The 22940-nt window shown below is 45.6% G+C and overlaps 3 protein-coding genes across 7 annotated transcripts; 1 reads left to right on the forward strand and 2 right to left on the reverse strand.

The window, feature by feature from the left end:
- Positions 1-595: 595 nt before the first annotated feature.
- Positions 596-7982, reverse strand: LOC114443324 (protein Wiz-like). Of its 4 annotated transcripts, none has more exons than XM_028417265.1 (10): positions 7868-7982; positions 6435-6618; positions 5935-6012; positions 4023-4511; positions 2938-3504; positions 2549-2863; positions 2257-2471; positions 1993-2182; positions 1750-1909; positions 596-1219 (listed from the first exon to the last, which is right to left on the reverse strand). In XM_028417265.1, the coding sequence occupies exons 3-10, from the start codon at positions 5945-5947 to the stop codon at positions 1039-1041; spliced, it is 2130 nt and encodes a 709-aa protein (XP_028273066.1). In that variant the 5' UTR covers positions 5948-6012; positions 6435-6618; positions 7868-7982; the 3' UTR covers positions 596-1038. The 4 variants fall into 4 exon arrangements, with proteins under 4 accessions (XP_028273066.1, XP_028273057.1, XP_028273074.1 ...); XM_028417256.1 differs by lacking the exon at positions 7868-7982 and adding an exon at positions 7374-7726; XM_028417273.1 differs by lacking the exon at positions 7868-7982 and having other exon boundaries at positions 2549-2842; positions 6435-6880.
- Positions 6843-9897, forward strand: prdx2 (peroxiredoxin 2). Its single transcript, XM_028417310.1, has 6 exons — positions 6843-6977; positions 7723-7837; positions 7910-8063; positions 8768-8890; positions 9175-9305; positions 9539-9897. The coding sequence occupies exons 2-6, from the start codon at positions 7735-7737 to the stop codon at positions 9619-9621; spliced, it is 594 nt and encodes a 197-aa protein (XP_028273111.1). The 5' UTR covers positions 6843-6977; positions 7723-7734; the 3' UTR covers positions 9622-9897.
- Positions 9898-10853: 956 nt separating this feature from the next.
- Positions 10854-12763, reverse strand: LOC114443350 (transcription factor jun-B-like). Of its 2 annotated transcripts, XM_028417301.1 has the most exons (2): positions 12301-12763; positions 10854-12061 (listed from the first exon to the last, which is right to left on the reverse strand). In XM_028417301.1, the coding sequence occupies exon 2, from the start codon at positions 12021-12023 to the stop codon at positions 11130-11132; it is 894 nt and encodes a 297-aa protein (XP_028273102.1). In that variant the 5' UTR covers positions 12024-12061; positions 12301-12763; the 3' UTR covers positions 10854-11129. The 2 variants fall into 2 exon arrangements, with proteins under 2 accessions (XP_028273102.1, XP_028273094.1); XM_028417293.1 differs by having other exon boundaries at positions 10854-12762.
- Between the last annotated feature and the right edge of the window lie 10177 nt (positions 12764-22940).

Consider the following 22940-nt stretch of genomic DNA (forward strand, 5'->3'; position numbering starts at 1 on the left):
TAGTGTGAGGACACCTGGATGTACGACGTGTTTTACTCCGACAGGTTTGGCGTGGCATGTGAACACATAACAGGCACAACACATGAAACACCTGTCAACGAATAACCCAGCTTCTCACATTTCATCTTAAAATTCAGTGGTGCACCAGGAAGCATCCAGGATTCCCAGAAAGACCAGAAAAAGGATGCTTTCATATACGACAAACAACCCAGCACACTGGAGCAGATACACAGACCTCATCACCTGCTGGGACATGAGCTCCATGTCTTACAGCGTCATTCTACCGCACAGTCTACTAGAGACACCAAACTCTGAAAAACTCATTAAGATTAAGAGCAGTGACAGAAATCTGTACGATCAGATACTAAAATGTGTTTTCTTGGACACAATGAAAGGAAAAAAGAAAGATACATATACATACATATGACTCATAAGAAAACAGCTCAATATGATGGACTGTTTTTCTGTATGGTATCAGGCTTTATGGTAAGAATTTCAGCTGCTGGTGAATGTCCTTTAACTAATTCAAGAATAAAAAGATTCATTTCCCTGGTTTTCCATGTGTATGTTATTTAGAAATGAAGCAAACATTAAATAAAATAATACTATGATTTATTTTAAAAAGTCAGAAATGGAAAACAGGGTGTCACATTTCCATTTGATTAAAAAAACACGTTAGGAGCAAAGCAATTAAAAAATAAAGTATATACACAGGAGCAGTCCAAGTTATATGCAAAACACAACCATCTGTTCACAATGAACATCTGTTCAAATCAAAAGAAGTGTAGGAGGAGGAAGAGGAGGACAGCTCGGTCTGTCCAGACGAAGGATGAATCATCTTTGCATATTATTTATTATAAGCACCCAGTGTTGTGGTCTCTTGTATCAAGTGGATTTTACCTGAGCTGATTTCATTGTGCAGCTTTCCCCATATGGCTCATGGTTGCCCCCTCCTGGACAAGAAAGGAGCAACTCATTTTCTTCGTCTTTTCTCTTCAAAAAGACAGAAAGATGAACAGAAGAGAAGGATTTCATGTTCTAGACTGCCACTGGATCGACGAGTGCTGGAGCAGCCACAGGAGCAGCCACAGGAGCAGCCACAGGAGCAGCGGGTGGGGATTCTTTGCCTTTGTAGCCCAGAGACAGGATGTGTTTCTGCAGGTGTATGATCCACTGCTCTTGAACAGACAGAGGTCCATGAAACACTTCTTCACAGAACCTGAACAGCAGGACAGAGAAAGGAGTGACCCGGACTGCATCACAAAGACTCTTATCTATACAGACTGCCAGCCTAATTCATTTCAAAACAATATAAAACAATACAGTCTAAATATGGCTGACTGTAGTTAATGATCAGTTGTTACTGAAACTCCTCTTAAAGGATTACAGCATGTTTATACCAAAAAACGATCCCTTAGACTTGATTTCCATTACAGTGCAGCGCTGCTGTCTCCCCCTCGTGGCAGTGAGAATAATTACAGTCAATAAAGTCTGACATCATTTTCAGAAAATAAGAGTGGAGATCAGACAAATGTCACCTTCCTGCTCTTGGGCAACACTTCTTGAATATTTGGAGTAGGCTGTCCCTCCCCTGTGGAATATTGATTTGTGTATATTTTTTAGTATTTGCATTTTGACTCAAGCCTAGGACCTTCCAGAGCAAGCAAAGTGATGTTAGCATCTGTCCTTGCTGTTACCCTTTCCTCTGAATGCAGCCTTTTGGGTAAGTCACAGCATGCTCGGTCTTACCTGCACTTCAGTGTGTACATTTTGCCGACCAGTTTGACCAGTGGAGTCATTGGGGGCTTTGGCAGCAGAGCAGGAATGCTGCCGGACCGTGGGGGATGCTGGGAGCTGGTGTACTGATTTACAGTCCCTCCAGGCGAGCCGTGTTTTGGTGGATGGAGCCCTGAAATCACACAGAAACAGTTTGACAGAAAAACGGAACATTTCTGTTTTCACCTACGGTGCATCTGCTTATTGATCTCTCACCCCGTGGGGAGCGCACACTGGGGTTGCTGTGAGCTGTCATGGTGCGTGCGTAGCCCTGTGAATGTCTGGATGAGCTGGCAGTGGAGCCTGAGTTGTCCCTGATCGCTCTGTGGTCATGCTGCCTCAAGCTCCCGCTGTTCACAGAGTCGGAGTCTGTGGACAGAGAGGGTGAGCCCGCGTGCCTCTGGGCCTGAGAGGAAACATGACAGTAAATATGAATCTACTTAACAAAATGATGAAATCTGAATAACAACCACAGCACACCCTCTTGATGTAGAGGTCTCCCACACGATAGCGCTTGGTTATTTCTGACACCCTTGCTGGGTCTTTCCGGATCAGCTCACTCAGGAGTTCAATGGGTGAGGTTGCTCCATCTGCTTTCCATTCGATGAGGCCTAGCTGTCGGAGGTGAGCCCGTGCGTGACTGGCCAGGGCTTTGCGGTTTTCAAAGTCAAACCCGCAAAGCTCACAGGATGTGTCTGACGAACAGAAAACAGGACATGCTGAGTACCAGGTTGTTTGGAGCCAAAAAGATAAATAAACTGGCTCAACTTACCGGCCTGTGAGGATCCACTCTTGTTATATGCAGGTTTCTCTTTGACTGAAAAATCAACTGGTGAGGTGCAGGGGTTGGGGGCTGCTTCTGCAGATGAGAGGCTGCCCTGTGGTTTCTTGGGGGCCGGCGCTGAGTCCTGATTGAAGTGTTTACCTTGCTCCATGACCTCTTTGAGAAGATCTATCGGTGACGTTCTGATGGACCAGCTGAGGCCAAGCTGTCGCAGGTGGGCTCGAGCGTGGCATGACAGGGCTTTGCGCGTGTCAAACAGCTGACCACAGTAGTCACAAAGGACTGTCGGTGGAGACAGTGTCCCTGTGAAATTGAAAAGGTAAAATATGGTGCCAACATTTTTGCCATCAATTTAGATTCACAGCTCTTTGCTTTACCTGACCGGAGAAGATTTGCAGGAACTGCAGCAGCAGGCGACTTCTGAAGGGGGGCGCTGCTGTCACTGCTGAGTGCCTTCGGTTGATCCGACAGCTCGATCTCTACAGGTTCAGGCTTGGGTTTTTTAAAGAGGGGATCCACTGCTAGCCGGAAACCTTTCTTAGCCTTGGGTGCTTTGTTAGCAGGAGGAGACATGGGGCTTAGAGGGAGGGGTGTAGAGGAAAACAAAGGGTGAGGTTGGCCTGGAGCTGGAGACAGAGCTGGAGATCCAGGAAAGGCTGGAGCTGCTGCTTTAGGCCGCTTGCTGGGGGGGGATGCTGATGGAGAGCACACTTCTGCAGAACGTTTGGAGGAGGATCTAATGGATGTGAGCTCCTGCTGGGCGGTGAGGGGCTTGAGCTCCTCCTCTTCCATGATCTTGTAAAGAAAATCAACAGGGCTGCCTTTGACCTCACTATCAGAGACTCCGATCTGGCGGAGATGGACCCGAGCATGACTAGCCAGGCCCTTGCGTGTCTCAAACCAGGCGCCACAAAGCTGGCAAACATGGACCTCCTCACTGGTGTCTGAAGATGCAAACATGAAGAAACAGATGAGAGAATGGTACAAAGTGTGCAGGAGACTTTGCACCTGCACCTTCAGAGCTGTCTCATCTGCTCCGCTGCACGTTCAACATTTACTTTATGATGTTACGCTGTGCTGTTAACACAGAGATGTGCTGAACAACTGATTTTAATCAGCCGAATGAAGAACAAACAAACACATCAGACTGTTACTATGGAAAGGACCACTTCCAATCTGTATAACAAGCAGGATAATGAGCCAGTCATAGCAAACTTAACCCCACCAGGGAAAGGCAGGGCCGTGATGTGAAGCGCTTTGTAAATCCGCATAGTGCATGCCCTTTAAATTTTGCGGCCTGATTAATGTATTTAAGCGTTGGTCACCAACCAACCTCCCACCAGCACGCCCTGCGCCAGTCACTGTACGTCCTCAGCTACTTTCAACTTTGTAGCATTTCTAAAATGTACGCTGAGGGAGGCGTAGCTACACCTGGACAAAACAATTCAGAGTTGAGCCATACCTAAGGTGATGGGGGCGTCAGTTTCCAGGGGCGCCCACAGAGGCTTGGTTGTGATTGGTTGCTCTACAAATGATGAGTTGCTGCTTTCAGACAGCCTAAGAGAAGAAGGAGACGATGGGAGGATAGATGCTGCTGACTCTTTCAGTCTGGCTGGAGATCCCTGATGATCCACCTTTTGTGAGGTTGCCATGATTCTAACAGGTGTACTGTAGGACGTATTAGAGTCATCCTGCACTGAAGGTGTATTAGACTCCAGTTGGGATGTTTTTGTGTCAGGCGTTGGCCCAAATACAGAGGAAGCTGATTTAAAAACTGGGAGGCAGCCATCTCTCTCCTGGATGAGTTGGTAGAGGAGCTCTATTGGAGCACCGCTGTTTTCTGACAGTGTCACACCAAGCTGGCGTAGGTGGAGGCGGGCGTGGCTGGAGAGCCCCCGTCGTGTCTCAAAGTATGTTCCACAGACCTCACACATAACAGGCTGTGGAGTTGCTGTGGGAAAGTTTGCCATCAGACATTCAAAAGAAGAAGAAGAAGAAAAACAACCTGAAGCTTCATGTGTAATGAGCTAAGAACGATCATTGCTAATGATGTGAACATGGTACTGCGTTGGCTCTGTGTCGGTGATATGCAGAGCTCAGCAGACGCATGTCGATGGACGCCATTATTTGGTGGCGGGGTCAAAAATATTTGGAATACCCAAAAAATGTACTCTTATCGGTACCGATGTTGGGTTTTTTGCTTGTCGCAGAAATAACCGGCTGCTCTCTTCCCCCCCCCCCCCCCCCCCCCCCGGATCACATCGGCAGCTCTCGCTACCTCAGCAGTGCCACAAAAACATTGTCAGGGACCTGTTCCACCCTAGTAACCACCTGTTCAACCTGTTCCCCTGGCTGGCACCACAGAGCCCACAAAACACACACACAAAAGAGCCAGCAGTGCTCTGAACTCAAGTAAATGACTCAAACAATAATAATATAAAATGCAATCCATTCCAAGCAATAGACTGTAACGAAGTGCAACACCACTGTGACACTGTGAAGCTCCAATGTGCAATACAACATTCTTATGTGAAATACACGACATGAGAATGTTGTATTATACATATTTAGCAAACATTTATTACATTTCTTCATTCCATATTAGGACTTAATTAAGTAATTTATTCCTATTATTTCACTCTTTTTGCATTTATATTGTGATATTATGTGTTAGTAAATAATTTATATTGTGATATTTATTTACTAACATTTGGATGCAACACGGAGCAGCGCTCCCAAATTTTCATCGTATTCCCTGGTATATAATGACAATATAGGCAGAGGTAAACCCTTCTACTGTCATCCCCATTCTTTGTTGACACTTGGTAGGCGTATCAAAAACATGTGGGCCAACCTGGAACGTGGGCCACTTTTGTGTTGTCCTTTTGCCTTGCCTGTGCTGCTTGAGGACTTGAAGTGTTGTCTGATGTGTAGCCGGTGTTTGTGCCCCTCTGTGTGTTCTTCTTCTGCGTTTCTCAGCCATCAGAATCAAGCCAGCTTTCATCCCACCATCGTATATCAGTGTAAGGAACGCAAGTACACCTCTGTCACCTTGGAGGTGTTCCCATAATACATAACAATTCCCATCATACACTCAAAACAGCAAAGAGCCACGCAAGCGGACACCAACGCGGTACCATGATTCGGCCTTGAGACCTAGGTATCCCTGCAAAACATTTCTCTGATGATAATATGAATAAATTCTATGATACCATATAATCCAGATATTTAACTGTGTGTGAATGTGGAAGATGTTTTCTGGTAGGTTAATGAATAAATGAAGGACTAAACAAGTAAGCATGAAGAAAAGAAAACAGACAGTAACGATCTGAATAATATAACTTAAATACTACTAAATGAAGCCCAGTTCTTACCTTGAGAATCCATCTGGCACTAAGAATATTGTGGTTTTATTTTGAAGGATTTGTCTTCCTGTGCACCCGACTGAAAAACTGAAATCAGAGGAGGTCACTGTTATATATATATATGTAAATATTGTTTTATATTATATATTATTGCAGCACACAGCTGTCATTGTACACGACACATGTGCGTGTAATGTAACTTCCTTGACTAAGATTCTGTAATTAGTAACGTGACATGGTTCAAACCTAGCGACGTATTTAACACATTTAATCAATATACAAGGCCATCAGCAAACTAAAACCACTGACTAACAGAGTTGTTGATCTTCTAAGTTGAAGCTAACTCAGGCTACTTCTCGGTGCCTTTGTTTTGCTCCGAAATGCTACCGTTAGCCATATGCTGGCTTTTATTTCACTTTGTTTTAACAAATAGGCGACAAGTTACACATCCTACATTGTAGAGCTATCACCACAATAACACGGTCCATTAGAAGTAAAAACAGATTTACCTAAAAACCGCAAGAAACCGCCCCAGCACATAGATTTATCTCCCACGGCGATCTTAGCGGAAGTCCACATTCTCCTGAGGCAGTTTTCTTCTGCTTCAAAATAAAAGTAGAGCGTGGTAGTTTCAGGTGAACTATGCTGCCCCCTAGTGATCATCTGGAGAGATGGTCGGGTAATCCCTCTGACCTAGTGATGGAAAGAAGGAGACTGTATTTCAGAATCCTCACAGTTTATGTGTTCTTCTTATCCACAGGGTTTAAGTTGTAATGTTTGTTTCGGCCTTAGTAGAAATATTTCTACAATAATAATTAATTGACAGACAGAGATGTAGACACAGATACCGCCAACATTCTGCCACCAACTGTGACCAAATATGTTATGTTACACAATAAATTACATGAGTTCGTCTCAGCTTTTACTTTGAAGGAACGGCTTTCTCTTCCGGGGTCCTGCCTACTTCTTGCAGCCGTCCCTTCGACTCCGCTCTTTTTCTGCAAGCTGCAGAGCTCCGCACCGAACTTCTCTGCGGTTTTACGTGAAGACAGGTGAGTGGACAGTGTACGTGATTCTCCGCGGTCAGAGTATTGACTTGGTTTCCAGACACCTCGACTAAAAAACAAAGGGAAGCTAAAGAAAGCGGGGCGCTGGTTTAAGCTAACGTTAAGCTAGCTGTCCCCTCCTTGAAGTGTTCGGGCCTGTTTCTGGCTCTGTCTTTTGTCCCTGCGCTGCAGCCTGTTGGACCTTTGTCCGTTCTGCCACGCTTGCTAAGCAGGTGTCGCCTACTACTATTTTTATTATGCTAATGTGGGGGGTTGTATTGTGTATTACACCGCCATTGTGAAGTAATATAACGGTTAAACAGGTGGATAAACTAAATTATTCATGTGGTAACCTGCCTCGATGCTATAATAAGCAACTTAAAGTGTCTAACTGCACCTTACCCCTGTAGTAAACCATCCACATCCATCAAGTGGCCCCTGTACGGGGCTGGAGGGCTCTTATCATGCTTATGTAAGCTTCCAAAGAGGCTATTGTTCCCTGCTGGCTGAGCATGACTTGCATGTGACTTTTTGCAGGCATGCCTAAGTGAACAAGTCTTTGAACCTGGATGTCAGGTTCAAAGACTTGAACCCCAGGTGGTTCGATTTTTCAGTCTCAGTATCATGTCTGTTCTTTGCCTTGTGTTGCTTGAAGATTTTGCTGATGTCGGCGCTCCAGTGTCGCTCCACCCATCTTATCTATGACTGTTTTTGAGTGTCTGGAATTTTCTGTGTGCTGTTTCTTTTTCAGTCATTCGCCATCATGTCCTCTGGAAATGCTCAGATCGGCAAGCCTGCCCCAAACTTTAAAGCCACAGCTGTAGTAGACGGTCAGTTCAAGGACATCCAGCTGTCAGACTACAAAGGTAACCCCCCCACTGTAGATCAATGCTTACCTTATCAGGAGCAGATTACACTCATGTATACTCTGTCTACAGGGAAGTATGTGGTGTTCTTTTTCTACCCCCTGGACTTCACATTCGTGTGTCCCACTGAGATCGTGGCTTTCAGCGACAGGGCAGAGGAGTTCCGCAGTCTCGGCTGCGAGGTCATCGGCTGCTCCATAGACTCCCACTTCAGTCACCTGGCATGGTAAGAATTCCTGCTGGCTTAAAGCACATTTAGGATTTGTAGTAATTCGAGTACTGCCGTGGTCCTGAGCTCTTTACAAACACTAGCAAACATGCAGCTGATGAGTGGATAAAGCAGCAGTTGACCTAACAGAAAGTTCCAGCAGTTTTCCTGCCGGTGAACCAGATTTAAGGATTTTGCTGTTTTATTCTAAAACTAAGTGAACTTTAACACAATCCTCACTACAAGAAACAGACACTGTGAAGACTGCTGTTTTAGCTTGAAGCTCCTCACTATCTTTGACCTACTTTCAGGTGTGCGATGTAAAGTCAGTCAGAGGCCCTGCAGATATCCAAAGATTACAGTATAAAAGAAAAACGTCCTTATTATGTCAATAACCGCTACTACTGGCCGCTCTGTGACAGCGCCCAGCCCAGGTTTATCTCTTGGCATGCTGCTCCTCTGCACAGTGTTGATAAGTGCTGAGGTAACGGTCTCTGACTCAACCTGCACGTTCTTCAAAACTATGGTGTGTCATAGACCACTGGTCGTCATTTAACAGATTTTTGGAATTGTCAACATTATTAAAGCTTTTGTGGAAGCATTTTAACTCATCCAATATTTTTCTGCACTAGTCTGTGTCCACATGTTGGATTCTTGACCCTGTATCATGCCAACAAAATTATGTAATAAGAAAAACACTACATGAATTTTTTTCCTCACAGGATCAACACCCCCAGGAAGCAGGGAGGTCTGGGCAGCATGAAAATCCCCCTTGTTGCAGACCTCACCAAGACGATCTCCAGAGATTATGGTGTGCTGAAGGAGGATGACGGAATCGCATACAGGTCAGTGAGGCCCTTTTGTCTGCAATGAGAGGCTACAATAGCTGCTTGTTCCTGGGTCAAATTACTGAACACATTACAGGCGTTCATCAGCCATGACACCTGAGTGGACTAGTTATTATTTTGCTTCAGGTAACTGCTGTGTTTGAACACTTGGAACATAACATTAGCAAACGTATCTACTTATCCCAATGTTTGGCAGGCGTCATTGTCCTGTTGCTGCTTACTATTGTGTCAGCTGGAAGCATCACTTGTGCGTCAGTGTGACCTTACTTTGTTCCTCTCAGGGGTCTGTTTGTGATCGACGACAAAGGCGTCCTGAGGCAGATCACCATCAATGACTTGCCTGTGGGCCGCTCTGTGGATGAGACTCTGCGTCTGGTTCAAGCCTTCCAGCACACAGACAAATATGGAGAGGGTGGGTAAAAGCCCTGTGTACATACCACCAGGGGTATTAGTTAATTTAACTTGCATGCAACTACACGGATTAAAAACAATCCCCTGCAGCGGTGCACTGACGTGGGAGGATTCAGCCAGCACATTAGTAGTTTTCCCTCTGGGGCATTCACACCCACACTTAGTCCTCAGACTATACAAAGTTCATTGTTCGCAAATAACCACTCGAGTTAAACTTTGTCCTGTTTCACGCAGTGTGTCCTGCTGGCTGGAAACCCGGGAGCGACACCATCGTCCCTGACGTGGAGAAGAGCAAAACCTTCTTCTCCAAGCAGTAAATGAGACGGCCTTCACCTGTCCTGTTCAGTTTCTAACCGTAGCACTTGTCTTCAGATGAGGTGTCCCTATGAAGCAGTATCGTCCAAGCTAATCAGTTCAAAGCACTCATCGCTTGTTTAGATGGAAAAAACAATCTTTCCTTTTATATGTCAGCATTCAAATGGCCAGGGTAACCTCTAGTCTCAAGCACTGATTCATAGTTTTGTATTGATAATTTTCCTTGCTGTCATGAATACTTTGCTACCATCTCTATTAAAACAGTGGGAAAATTATGACTTGTGTGTTCGCCTGACAATAGGAGTATGCACTGCATGTCATTCCACGTGTGGCCACTGGGTGGCAGCATGAATCTTCTGACTCTTGTCCCCTTTTTGTTCCTTTCCCAAGAGACATTTTTGGAATGACTGTGGCGTGTCAGGCCTGGCTCCTGTTCCTGGAAGGAGGTCTGACTGTCACAGAGCAGCCAAGTCTTAGTTAACGTTGGAGTTCTTGTGGTGGTTGACTCAGCACCACAAGCTGCTGTTGCCAAATGGTGTTGTTGAGGCTCATTGGGAAAGATCGGGTTGTTGGGTATGATTATAAAGATCTGTGTGAATGTCCCAACTACAGATAGATCCATGTGTTTGATACTCCTCCAGGTGTTTGACATTTACCACATGTCTGTACTGAAGCATACTTGGGTTTATGCTGATTATTTAGCACTTGACCTGGTCATGGCCTCCTTATCGTTTATTCTGCCAGTTATTGTTGGCACCATTTCTTGTAACTTCAGGCTCTTTCACCATCAGACAGAAAGTCTGTTCTGCATGTTTACTTGGAACTTTTTTTTTTCAACCATTTTCCCTGACCTAGTGTTCTCGGCTTGTTTTGGGAAATTGAAAGCAGAATGGGGAAACTCCCTCAACTCGAATAAACCACTCATTGACAGAAGTCTTCATTTACACACACTCTGCGGTGTGAAGGGAAGCGCGCAGCCTCTCTACCCGGCAGTGTAGGAGGGAGTTCCCGGAAACCTGTTCGTGAGGTGACGTGTGCCAGCAATTCTGACCATATATGGACTGACGCATGTACGTCAATGAGAGGGGGGGGGGGCACACAGCCCTACGCTGGGACGTAAAGCAGCTTCATCTGGCGTAAACTTGAAGTGCTGGTCACATTAACGAGAATTACAACAGTTCCATCAAGTTCTTTTTAGAGGTGCGTTCAAAACAAAACCACAAGAACACAAGTATTCATTTCAATATTTACTTCACTTAAATATATACTGTACAGGTAAAAAAGGGGCAGGTTCGTCCAGCTCAACCTGACAAATAACTTACAACAAAAGCATCACAAACAGCAAATAAAGAAACAAATGTAAACAGGCAAAGCCAAGACGACACTTTTAAATTCAAAAATGCCCTAAGTGTTTTAGTCTTTGTGTAATGTTCCAGTCCTCCGTGTTAACCGTGTGTTGTCAGTGCAGTTCTTGTCCAGTGTTTTTGTTTGTAAAAAGTGCATCATTGCTTCAATAGGACTTCACTTTGGGCGCTAACATGAGCTGGCAGCCACTGCTCACATGTGTCATGACTTTCTGTTTGAGCTGGGCTACCTGTTCCCGCAGTACGGAAGCCGTGTTTGACAATCCTGCGTTGTCTGTTTTCAACACTTTGACTTTGTCCTCCAGACGAGCGATGCGCTCCAGCTTGCGCCTCCGACACTTCGAGGCTGCGAGCCGGTTCCTCAGCCGCTTGCGCTCCGCTTTAATCTTCTCCTGGTTCTCCAGGTCGATGGGGGACATGGGCGGAGAGCTGTCCCCGCTGCTCTGCATGTCGGGGACTGTTTGAGGCTCCTCTTTCAGCCCTCCGAAACGCTGCGAGTGAAGACCGGCCCCGGCCAAGGGGTGCTGGAAATGGTGAGATCCGTGCGCAACAGCCTGAGGGTGCTGGTGGTACTGGTGATGCGGCAGGTAGCTGATGGTGGTGGAGGGGTAGCTGGCTGCTGAGGTCAGGCCTGGGTTGGAGGTGCAGCTGCCCAGGGTTGTGTACTCGAGCGGTTCTGGCTGCATGGATGAGCCGAACACGGAGGCTGAAGCCGAGCAGGCAACCCCACCGGTACCGATGGACACGTTCGGAGGAGCCATGTGGTTCATCTTGTGCAGATCGTCCAGCGCTTTGACAAAACCCTCAGCAAAGCCCTCCTGCTCCTCGGTGATTCCGCGGTTGTACAGGTACTGTGCAGGTGTCGGTGTAGTAGTAATGACCCCGTTGCTGTTCTGGATGATCAGTCGCTCCAGCTCAGGAGAGGCGAGCTTCAGGGAGCCCACGTCCGCTGTCCCGGCCGAATAGAAATCACTGTCGGCGCGCAGGTGCTGTGACTTGAAGTTTGAGCTCCGATATGAGTCGGAGAAGTTCAAGTTCATATTCTGCTTTAGCAGCTTGTAGTCTGGCAGGGCTGCGCCTGGATGGCCATAAGCAGAGAGAAACGAGTCGTCATAAAAAGGCTGTTCCATAATTGTGGACATATTTCAAATCAGACAGTCAAATACAAGAGTGCGCTGCAAAGATGCTGATCGGACACCGAGGCGTCAGTGTCCCAAATCTCCGGAACCAAGTCCCAACTGTATTCTTAGCTATCAAAAAACAGAGCAAAACTTCCAAAACAGTGGAACTGTACTGTACCGAGACGTCGATTTGTACCTTTAGTTGAATTCAAAGCGGAGTCCAGTGACTAATTCGGATGTTTTCAATCCACTCGTGAGTTTGGGTGACTCTGTTCTTCTGTGTAAAGCGCGCTCCTGTTTCCTTATGACTGACAGCGGCCGACGCGCTGCGCTCTTTATATCCGCGCGTCTTGAAGCGCTCCAACCGCGCCGCTGATTGGTCGTTTCCTCTGTGTCCCCGCCTCCGGGATGTCACGCACACACACACACAGTGTGTGATGACGTTGTTGCCAGGAACTGTAAACTGTAAACAAGACGAGGCCTATTCGGCGTGGGAGAAACACAGTCCAGGTAAACACACCAGATATCCGAGTGTGTACACACACACACACTTTATTATTATTTATCCAAAAAAAAGTCAGTTTAAATGTTCTCCGAAGCTCAAAGATCAGCCTGATGGAGGGGCACTCACACCTGAGCTGCGCTCGGACTGTCATCCCCAGCAGTTCTTCCAGAGAGGATATATAGTCTGCTGCTGAGTCATGCGGTCCAGAATGATATCGGCCGCTCCATATTTGGGTATCCTGACGCACCAGTTCCTCCCTGACAAGAGCAGGAAGCCAATCCCATCCTGGCGCGCCTCCAGCTCTCAGGATGGGATGTGGGAGGCGGAGGAGGTGCGTTGCTGCCCTCCTTCACCTCGCAGGCAAGGCAGAGAGAGGATAGGCAACTGCTGGGCGTGATGCCTTCAAGCCCAAAGGGTGTCTGGCAAACACTCACACACTGACGTGATGAAAACAATGTTTGAAGGAGAATAATCAGCTGATTTCTCAGTGAAATGAGACGTTGCCAATGAATCCTACAGACCTCAGAGTTGAAGCTGTGCCTTGCTGTTACAGCCGTCTGTTTATGTGTGTCTCCTGCTTTAATGCCTTCCTATGCAGCGTAAACACGTGACAGAGGCTTGTAGGAATGTGAGGGTAAAGACGTGTCCCCTGAACTTGAACACCTGTTTGATAGAAAGACGTCTTTGTCTCCTCTGTATGGTAATGACCTCTGAATCACTACCCAGAGGGCCACACGCCCACACACACACACACATTCATATATTCCATCCACCTTCCTACCTGATGCTTTTACCTGTCCTCAGGTCATGTTTGTGTCTAGCCCTGTGTGTGTGTGTGTGTGTGTGTGTGTGTGTTATGACAGAACCACTAAATTTATTCATTTGAATCTTTCCTCACAGCCGCCAAACTATAAAATCCCTCTGTTAAGGAATCATGTGGTCAAACTGAACAGGCACCAGAAGCATGGGAGTTAATGGGATTGTGATAGATTATCTGTGTGTATTAGGATTAGAGTGACAAAATGTGGCATAAAATTACATTTCAACTGTGCAGAAATGGAAATTTGACTGATGTTTCACACAGAAACAGCTTGGCTCCTGTCTGTGCTGTTGCATTTCTGTGAAAAACGGAGACTCACATGAGCTGGATTAACAAAGGAAAATCAAAGATAACTCGCCTTTTACTTCCTGGTATCCAGAACCGCCTACATTTCCCAGAAAAGCATCTCTATTCGCCTCCCAAATATCTGCTTCACACACACACACAGCTTGAGCGCTGCTGAGGGATGTAAAGGCATTTTATACATAGTACAGATTTGATCAACTGTAACTGCACATGATTGTTTCTTGTTAGATTAGGAAGAGCCCTGTTTCTACTCTAGTCCAGATCAGACAAGCACTCGCTCTACAAGGCCGCGTGGGTTCTCCTACACACTTGGAAATGGAGATTTGCACCGCTGCAGTGATGGCACCAAATCCTACGCACTAGTCCTTTAAGTGTGAAGACGGTAGTGAGATGGCACAAAGTGACGTTATCAGGGCTTTTTCTCAGAGAACTCCTTCAGAGCTTCAGAAGATAATCACGTGATTCCTAGCTGCAGGAACTGACATGCCGCTTTGTGCACTTTGCTCCGGCTGCAACAGCCTCGTCTGAACTTCTCCAGGATTGTACCAGGACAGTGCATTCTGCGAGGCCCTGTGCATGAAAGGAGCTGTGCAGGCAGCTCACCACCCAACAGCTGTCATCACAGTGGTCCTGGTCACATGATTTTCAGCCTTAGTGTGAGGAAGTTGTATGAAATGTCATGCCCCAAAAAACAAGGGAATATCATAGTGAGAATCAGCATGTTTACTTTTCTACAGGGATTGACTCACTTTTTAGTGTCACCTTCAAGTGGTCATCCCAGGAACTGCACTTCCACGATGGCTTCAGATCTCTGGTTAAATCCAACATCTCCGCTCACCTCTGGTTTCTGTGTCATTTTAAATAAGAAGCAAGAAGAGAACAGAAGAACAGAGGAGAGACGGAAAGGAAGAGTGAGATGAGGAAGTCCTAGCTTAGCTGGCTTATTATGCTACTGAGGAAGTCCAGAAAGATTCAATGTTGCATCACGTCCTCATCAGTCGGTGGATTCTACAGTGCTGTGTAAACACAGGGGTGATTAATGTTCCTGTAAATGGCTGCGCTACCTCGTGCCTGCCTCGAGTTTCTGCAGTGGAAAAACACCTTTTTTCTATTTCGCTCAAAAGTAAACAGCGTCACATGACAAACGCATAGAATTATACATGATCATAGTTTGTGCTTATTAAAACCGCAGCAGCTTTAAATATGTGTTTATTATTAGATCTGATCAGCCTCCTGCTGCCTTCCTTCTCTTGTGGGCGGCTGAACCGCTGTCACACAGTGGTCAGCGGTGCACTGAGCTCCTCCCACTGAAACTGCGGTCAGGTCTCCTGTCAGTGAGGACAGGCGTCGAGGGAAACAGAGAAACAGAAGTAGTTTCAGGGAAACAGGGTGAAGTATCAGTCAGTGGTCAGTTCCAGTTTCAGAGTGACCTCATTCACTCGCTAAAGGTCACTGCTGTCACCGGCTCTTCTTCTTATCGCATGTGGCTTTCTAATGATAACACATTTCTGATGGTAAATACAATGATGATTACTGGAAAATGTTAGTTCTTTACATTATTATAGTTGTGCTGATATCTTTGGCTGACCGGGAAAGATAAAGATGTGACGTCTCCGGCCTCTGTAATGGGCTCAGAACAGTTCCTCGCTCACATGCTCACATGGTTATGAAGATAGAAACTCACAGTAGCGCAGAGCAAACACCTCATACATGCAATTCTGTCACCATCTTTCAGCCCTGGTGTGATTGAGGTTGACAGATAGAACGGGCGTGAAACAAAAGCAGCAGCAGAAATATGAAGAGAAAAGCATGAGAGCAAAAGCGTATAGGTGCAATCAGCCACAGCGGTGCCGACAGCGCCCGTGGCTGAGCCATATAAAGACACTGTACTCTGTACTTCACTGGCTATTAGCACATCACTGGAGTACGTGATGGCTGCCGGCTCAGCCCTGAAGAGAGACGGAGGGCAAGTGAAGTGAGTGAGGCGGAAGCAAACAAGGCAAACAAGAGGAAATCAGTTCATTTGCACAAGTGTGTCGTTTAAAAAGAAAGTGTACGACGTCAGACACACCTGTGTAAGTGCAGAATCATGCTTCAAAACTGATTTCAGCCGGGCTGGAATTCGCTGACAGAGCTGATCTGACCACAGTGTGAAATGAATTGCAAAAAAAATCACGACCCTTTCCACGAAATCATGCAAAGTGAGTGAGTTGATATGAAAAGGAGCACCGTGTCTGCTCTCTTCTTCTTCTTCTTTGACTTCAAACAAAAACTTTTGTCAGAAAAGGACAAAGCTACAGAATGCCTGACAGCAGCTGATGTTCACTGGGCCTTCATCACAACTCTAACTCCCTCCTCTTCATCTCCCCTCCGCAGCTTATCCAGGCACTAAAACACTTGCCGGCTTGATTAAATGAACCAGAAGTAACATCTCTCCTGCGTCTTTGGCAAGGTCTTCCACGCTGGAAGCTCGATGACCTGGAAGCGGCCTGTAGGTGTGGTGAGTCAGGTAGGGGTGTTCGTCAGGGCAAAAGAAGCTGGCTGTCCCCCCGAGGGGAGGGCAGCTCGCCGCCTCACACACAGCATACTAAGTCTGTTAGTCCTTCAACATTAACGCTAACAAGCAGCCATTAGTTTCTTTTTCACCCCCTCCTCCGCGCTCTGAACCAAAACCCAACCCGCCCTTTTATTTCTTCCTCTTCTTCTTCTTCTTCTTCTTCCCCTTCATCGTTATTTGGCTGCCCGTGGGATATTGAACCGCCTAGTGCATGTAATCGTTTTAATGAAGGCATGTTTAATCAGCATATTCCTCGTCTGTAGCTCGCAGATAGTGCCAAGGAGCCTTGTAGCAACGAGAGACCTTTAGCACAAGACATGATGACTGCTGGGGCCAAATGAGTGTGGCAGGAAAAGACAGTGGGACCCAGCTGTCCCCCCGGGCTGACGTAACGCATATGGAGCTGTCCTTCCCACTTCAGCTCATCTACATGGATGCTTAAACTTCCTGTCACTCTGCCAGTCTGTTAAAAAAGGCAAACAGCAGGAAGTGGGGCAATTAGATCTAATCTGATTTCACATGCCCGTTTGGTTTATTAATTGAGCTGGCTCCGGTTTTTTTTAATAGATGAAAATGTGACCCTAATTATAAACGGGGGGATAAAAGCATGAGCTTCAATGGTGTTAACAAGGAGATCCAGCATCGTTTCAATATATTGTTTTAAAGCAAAGCCCTTCACAGAACCTCCACAGAACTCTGCAGGTTCAGCCTTTCACTGTCCCTGCCACACATGTCCTCAGTATCAATACTACTGCACGCTTGGCCGAGTAGAAAAGAGTATGAAGCATCAACAACATGATCAATACAGCCACCCACTCACTGGGGATCTGCCCAGCTATGATATAATGTGTTCATACATCATCTCAAAATGTGATATTATAAAGACTCTGTCTGTTTTATATCCAGTCTGATATTTGGACATTATCAGAGGAATCTGTTCAGGGTTTGCACCTGATGATAGACATGGTGCATTGTCCTGAATGTCACACTATGTGACAGTATGCTAGTATTTGCTAATTAGGCCAAATATTTATTTAATATTTAGTTTAAAATGTAGAACTGATGGTGATGAATGGGGAAGATTTTTCCATAAAAAGAGATGCACTGCAGCTGTTGGCTAATCCTAAAGGAGGAGGAGCTTTTATATCATTTAAATGAATAAATTATAAAGAATAAAAACCATTCACCACCAGTTAAGTTGCTGGTTATAGTGGGTAAATTAGCTGTTTTTTATTTTTTGGACATTTAAACATGGACAGCTATGGAACTGGCTGCCATGTGGAGCCACCTTCAGGGAAGTTTGATCTATGCCAGCCCCGCGGCTAATATAGATTTACCCATGTCTGCATGTATACATATCACTGTGCATGTTTCACAGGGGTTACAAAATTTGCTTTCCTGTAAAAGGAGAGGAAACTGGCCTTTATGACTGGAGAACCCACAGTGACCCACAGCAACAACACAACATGGGTCATAGACCAGTATCCATGGCGTGTGTATAAATGGTGAAATGAGTGCGAGGCCAACACCCCGTTTAGTGAGAAGACACCCAAACAAGACACATCATCATCATTCGCTGTGAAACTGTGAGGGAGGGCTCATATACTGTAAGTGACATATATAATAACCTTTATACACACCTGAGTGTTGTGCAGTGCTCACATGCGTCTGCCTTCCCGGGCCTTTTGAACCCTGTGTTTCTTCAGCCAAGAGTTCCGCTTTGCATGAAAAATAGGAGAAGTGAATGTGAAATGGCAGCAGGCCAGGGTGTGGAGGATGTGGCTACACCAGATTTTCATTTCCTCAATAAGTTGCGGTAACGAGCCAGCTGTGGTGCCACTGTGGCAACAGCAGCCCTGAAAAGCTTTGGGTCAGATGCAACCGGGCCAGCAGAACAGATATGTGACAGAGGATGCTTCTGAAGCTCACCTCTCTGTACGCACCTTACTGTAAAACCTGCAGACCCACGGAGCTTCACCAAGCCTCCTCTTTGGTTGTCATGGATGTGAATGTGTGACTTTCTTTGTTGCTTATTTACTTATCTACTACTGCTCGCTAGCTTAGCATGAAGCTTACTAGCATACTGTGTACACTATGCAACAACTACACTGTAGCTCTGTGTCAGTTCAGGGGCTTCATCCTTCAAAGGACGTGGTCTACCGAGGCGCGGCCTTCACAGATCATGAAGATCTTCTTGAACCGCAGAGGATTTCCTTTTTGTTCCTTTCAGAACTGTAGACACACGCTACAGGGCAAACGTCTTCCGTCTGCAACAAGCCTCTCCACCATTTTTCTTTGTTATCATGGTGACAAGTCCCTCCAGAAAATGTACAAGATGGTGTGTAGCAGAGCTAATCACTCCCCCCCTGTTTCACTATGTCTCTATACTAAGCTAAGCTAACCACCTGCTGGCTGGAGTCATTAGGGGAGTGCAAGTCTTCTTTTATTGTCTTTGCATCGACTGGTTTTTGCACAGAAACAGCTGCATCTATGACAAACTATGCTGTTCTTCTTCCAGGTTTAGGTATTGTTTTCCATCACGTTCAGGGTTCATGTGTGGCCATGGATTTATCTCTGTAACCTCGTGTAGGTATCTCCTCGTCTGCTAGGAATGCTGTAGACATTCCTCTCTCTCTGAACTCGAACCCTCCTTGTAGTGAAAATGCGTATTGACCTGTGAGAAAAAGAGCCCATTCACATGAGGACAGCGTGTACACATTAATCACAGTAGCTGGTAAATGACTTGGCTTATTTACTCTCGACATGTCAAATGAGAAGCTGTGGTATTGGTTTGAGGTTAGAGCATCACTTCAGCCTACACAATTTCCCAGCAGGTAATTCAAATGAGAAAAGGCAGCTATGTTTATCTTTCAGCGCAGAGAGTCGCTTATGTTAGATTATTGTTACTGATATAGAAGAAAAAAGGTTAGATGGGCATCATGGTTACAGTAGTAAGAGTGTGAAACACAAACCACTCACCCAGGAAAACAGACTTCTAAGAATCATTCTAGTCATATGTCTCTGGTATGTATAAATAGCAACATAAATATCCTCAGCCTTCTATTATTTCAGGTGGATTTTTGATGTTTTGTGTGTTGCCTTTGCGCTCACTGCATCCCTGCCAGCAAATCCACGCACCTGTATTATGAGAAATGTTTACACAGACACCAAGCCAGACGCAGGGAAAGGACACTGAGTCTAATTGCGTGCTTATGGTTGAGATCAATGGTGCAAGTTGTGTTGAAACTGTGTAGGCGATCCAGACGCATTCTGATGCACTTCGCTGCTGCTTGTTGATCATCGAGACTCAGCACTTGTAGGCTCCAGTGCTTCCTGGAAATACAGTCGAGAAGACGTGCACAGAAGTGAATGCCATGCGATGCCTGTGGAAGCGCACACACACACACACACAGGCGGGAAAACGGAGCACTTGTTAATCTACGTAGGTAGATCTGTTTCCGTGTTTCAGAATTGAACTTCCATGATTGCAACAAGCCACAAAGGCACCTATTGATTCATTCATTAGAAATGCCAGCGTAGCCTGCACGGAGATGAAGGTTTGATAACACGGAGGACCGGATGCCCACGAATGTTCCAGTTAAAGACTCCAAATAGCTGGCGACCATCTCTGCCTGAGCAGAAATATCACACCGGTCCAATAACTTCATATATACACATAACATTTATCTCATCATCGGCTTTCCTACATTGAGAGGCAACACAGTCATAGTACACGCGAACTTTATCTCCTAATTAGTCATAAAAGCCCCTTAAACTTTCATCTGAATTCGGCTGATTATTTACTGTCTGTTTCACTACAGACACAGATGACACCAAGTGAAGCCCACTTCTATTTTACTTACCAGAAGTGGTTCACCAGTTTGGGTTTTCACACGCACACTCACTCTGTATGTGCACACACACACACACACGCTCACACCTACCAACAGAAACTTTCCTGTCAAAGGATCGTCGCTGTCATACACAGAAAGCCCAGACAGCGAGTTCAAAGGCGGTCAGAGGCCACTGCTTTTTATATCTGCTGAACGTCTCCGCTCAGAACGCTGCAAGTGGGCTCAGCAAAAATGATTTGGGCCACCGTGTGTACAAATACATGAAGAGACGTTTCATGTTCTTCATTTACTGTATCTGCTGTTTTCAGGCCGTGTGTGTGTGTGTGTGTGTGTCTGGGATGCTTTTCATCTCTCTGATGTAAAAAGAATTTCCTGATACATTACTCACCATCATATTACAGCCTACAGCACATTAACATGTGCTGCAAGGAAATATTGGGCAGCGTGGAGCTCAGAGAGCAAATAACAGCATGATGATCGTTGTGTTTCTGAATCCACGCTGACAGGACACACACCTGTGTACCTACATTCGATTAATAAGCTCTTTTCCTGGATGCTTTATTTGCTTGGCTTTGGTTGTTTCCTGTTTTATTGTGAAAGGCCTGCTTCCACATGTGTGTCCCTGCATCTGTGCCCTGACCTGTGGCTCCTTCATCAGACCTTCATCAGACCTTCAGCCCTGTCTTCCTGTCTCCAGCGTGTTGTTAGGTTTGTTCATGTGTTCTGTTTCATTCAGCTCTTGGCTGTTTTGGCGCTTGGTTTAGTTTATGCTGTTGTGGCTTGTTGTGACTGTGATACAAAGAGTTTCAGAAATGCCTTCATCAGAGTGACTAACAGGGGTTAAAGCACGTGTGAGCTAAAGCAGCTAAAGTTAGAGTTTGAATTTAACAGCTGAAATACGTCCGGCCAAAACTGATGTTAGGACAGTACAGAGGGAAAATGTAAGAACATTAGGGACATGTTGGGAAGTTTATTCTTTAAATAATAGACTTTTAACCCTTTTTTTGAACGTCACAACATATAATAGCCAACTAATACCGTGAGATGTCCGTGCATCAGACTTACAACAACTGACTGTACGTCTACATTTCTTCAAACCTTTCATGCCCTCAGACTGCAAAAAACAAACAACAGACGCAGGGTGCACATATACACACCTGTACAAATGTGTGCTTGTGTCATTTCTTGCATGGTTTTTCTGTCAGTCTGCACAGACTGCTTTGTTCAAATGTCCGACAGCAGAAATAAACATGTGTACAGCCTGAATAATAATGATCAGTTAGGTTTTTGTGACAATATATATAAAACTCACTGGTACTTGGAGTTATGCATAATTATGGCCGTGGCTGATTTCAGCTTCCTGCTCGGCTCCACCTCTTTGCCTGTATTTCAAGTTTAGGTAGATTATGGTGCTGCCATCAGCAGTCTGTCCCACAGAGACTCTTCAGAAACCTAAGTGACACTTTGTCCATAGTTATATGTGAATGGATAGTTCTATATTTCTCCTTTAACTTGTTTGTTTGTATCACTGTAAAAACACAGAGGAGCTCACAGTTCTACTTCCAAACTAACAATGGTGCTGCTGAACCTACACGTCATTCTAGAAATGTCTGTCGCATGTTGAACGTGGGTAAACTTTGCATGTTAGATTTCGGTAGAAAGTAGAGCAGCAGGGTCAGGCTTTGGATTAGCACAACAAAAACCACACAATGTGTAGTAACAGCATGTAGCGTGACTTCCTGCTCACCCTGATAGGTGTTATGACTCCGGCCACAGCCACACTGTTCGGATATGAACAGTTATGAACAGTGATTCTGCTGTTTACCTCAGAATTACCACGGTCACACAAATTTAACTGTATGATTAAATGACTGTATGATTCATCTGTTTATTACTCAAGTTGTTAGATATTTTGAACATATCCACTGGACCACACATCATTGGTTTATTGCTAATAATTAGCATAATTGTGGTTTTGACTGGGAAACCTGAATTATCAGTAGTTTAATCACCATCCTGTCATCTGTTTTCAATCACAGATACTCCCCTTAGACTCCCATGAGAGCAAAGGGGAAACAGAAACACGCTCAGGGGCAAATGCAGAGTCATTTTTAGTCATATGCAGAGAGACACCCAAAAAAAACACATGCCCTCTGCACATGCAGCGAGGTGCTGAGCACTTTCAGATCAATATGTGTCGGTCTTGGGGAACTCTGAATCAGAACACTTGAATTCATATAGGTGCAGATCTCACACGCCTCGCCGTTACCTCGCCGGTGACATGCGGCGCTTGTAGATGTCAGGTAGTGTGGTACAGACAGGCGTGACTGGGTGAGGTCTGGTGACACTTTCATCGGTACTCATTGGAGTGAAACCACTAATATATAGAGAGTGAGAGAGAAAGCTTTTAGTCAGATAACCACAGCCAGCTCAATTCTTCTCTGGCAGTGAAACGGTTAAACTGCACTTTTGCTTTTTTTTTTCTGCCTCCCAGCTGTCTGGTATTACTGGTGGAGTCTGATGCCCAGAAATGAGGTGCAGGGTGTTATCACTCAATCAAAGGGTTTGATAGGAACCACCAGGTCCAGCTGCCTTTTGTTCTGTGTGTCCATCCCTCTGCTGCCTCCGCCTCTCTGTGCACATGCACACATTATGCCTGCTTTGCTGAGCATGGTGTGTGCCCTCTGGCTGTTTGTGTGTATGTGTGTGTGGACATTCTTGGCACAAGCAGTGTATTTAAAATTCAGCCCCCGGGTATCACTTGACCCTTGTTTACTAAAGCAGCAGCGCATAG

Source organism: Parambassis ranga, chromosome 1 (genome assembly GCF_900634625.1).
Source record: "Parambassis ranga chromosome 1, fParRan2.1, whole genome shotgun sequence".
NCBI lineage: Eukaryota > Metazoa > Chordata > Actinopteri > Ambassidae > Parambassis > Parambassis ranga.

Excerpts from the sequence above, each read along its gene's own strand:
- LOC114443350 (XM_028417293.1), bottom strand. The coding sequence starts at position 12,125 with ATGTCCACAATTATGGAACAGCCTTTTTATGACGACTCGTTTCTCTCT.
- prdx2 (XM_028417310.1), top strand. The coding sequence starts at position 7,735 with ATGTCCTCTGGAAATGCTCAGATCGGCAAGCCTGCCCCAAACTTTAAA. Across the intron at positions 7,838-7,909 it reads CCAGCTGTCAGACTACAAAG|GGAAGTATGTGGTGTTCTTT; the intron begins GTAACCCCCCCA and ends CTCTGTCTACAG. Across the intron at positions 9,306-9,538 it reads CACAGACAAATATGGAGAGG|TGTGTCCTGCTGGCTGGAAA; the intron begins GTGGGTAAAAGC and ends TGTTTCACGCAG.
- LOC114443324 (XM_028417265.1), bottom strand. Across the intron at positions 2,472-2,548 it reads GAGTGGATCCTCACAGGCCG|ACACATCCTGTGAGCTTTGC; the intron begins GTAAGTTGAGCC and ends TCTGTTCGTCAG. Across the intron at positions 1,910-1,992 it reads CAGTGTGCGCTCCCCACGGG|GGCTCCATCCACCAAAACAC; the intron begins GTGAGAGATCAA and ends GTGTGATTTCAG.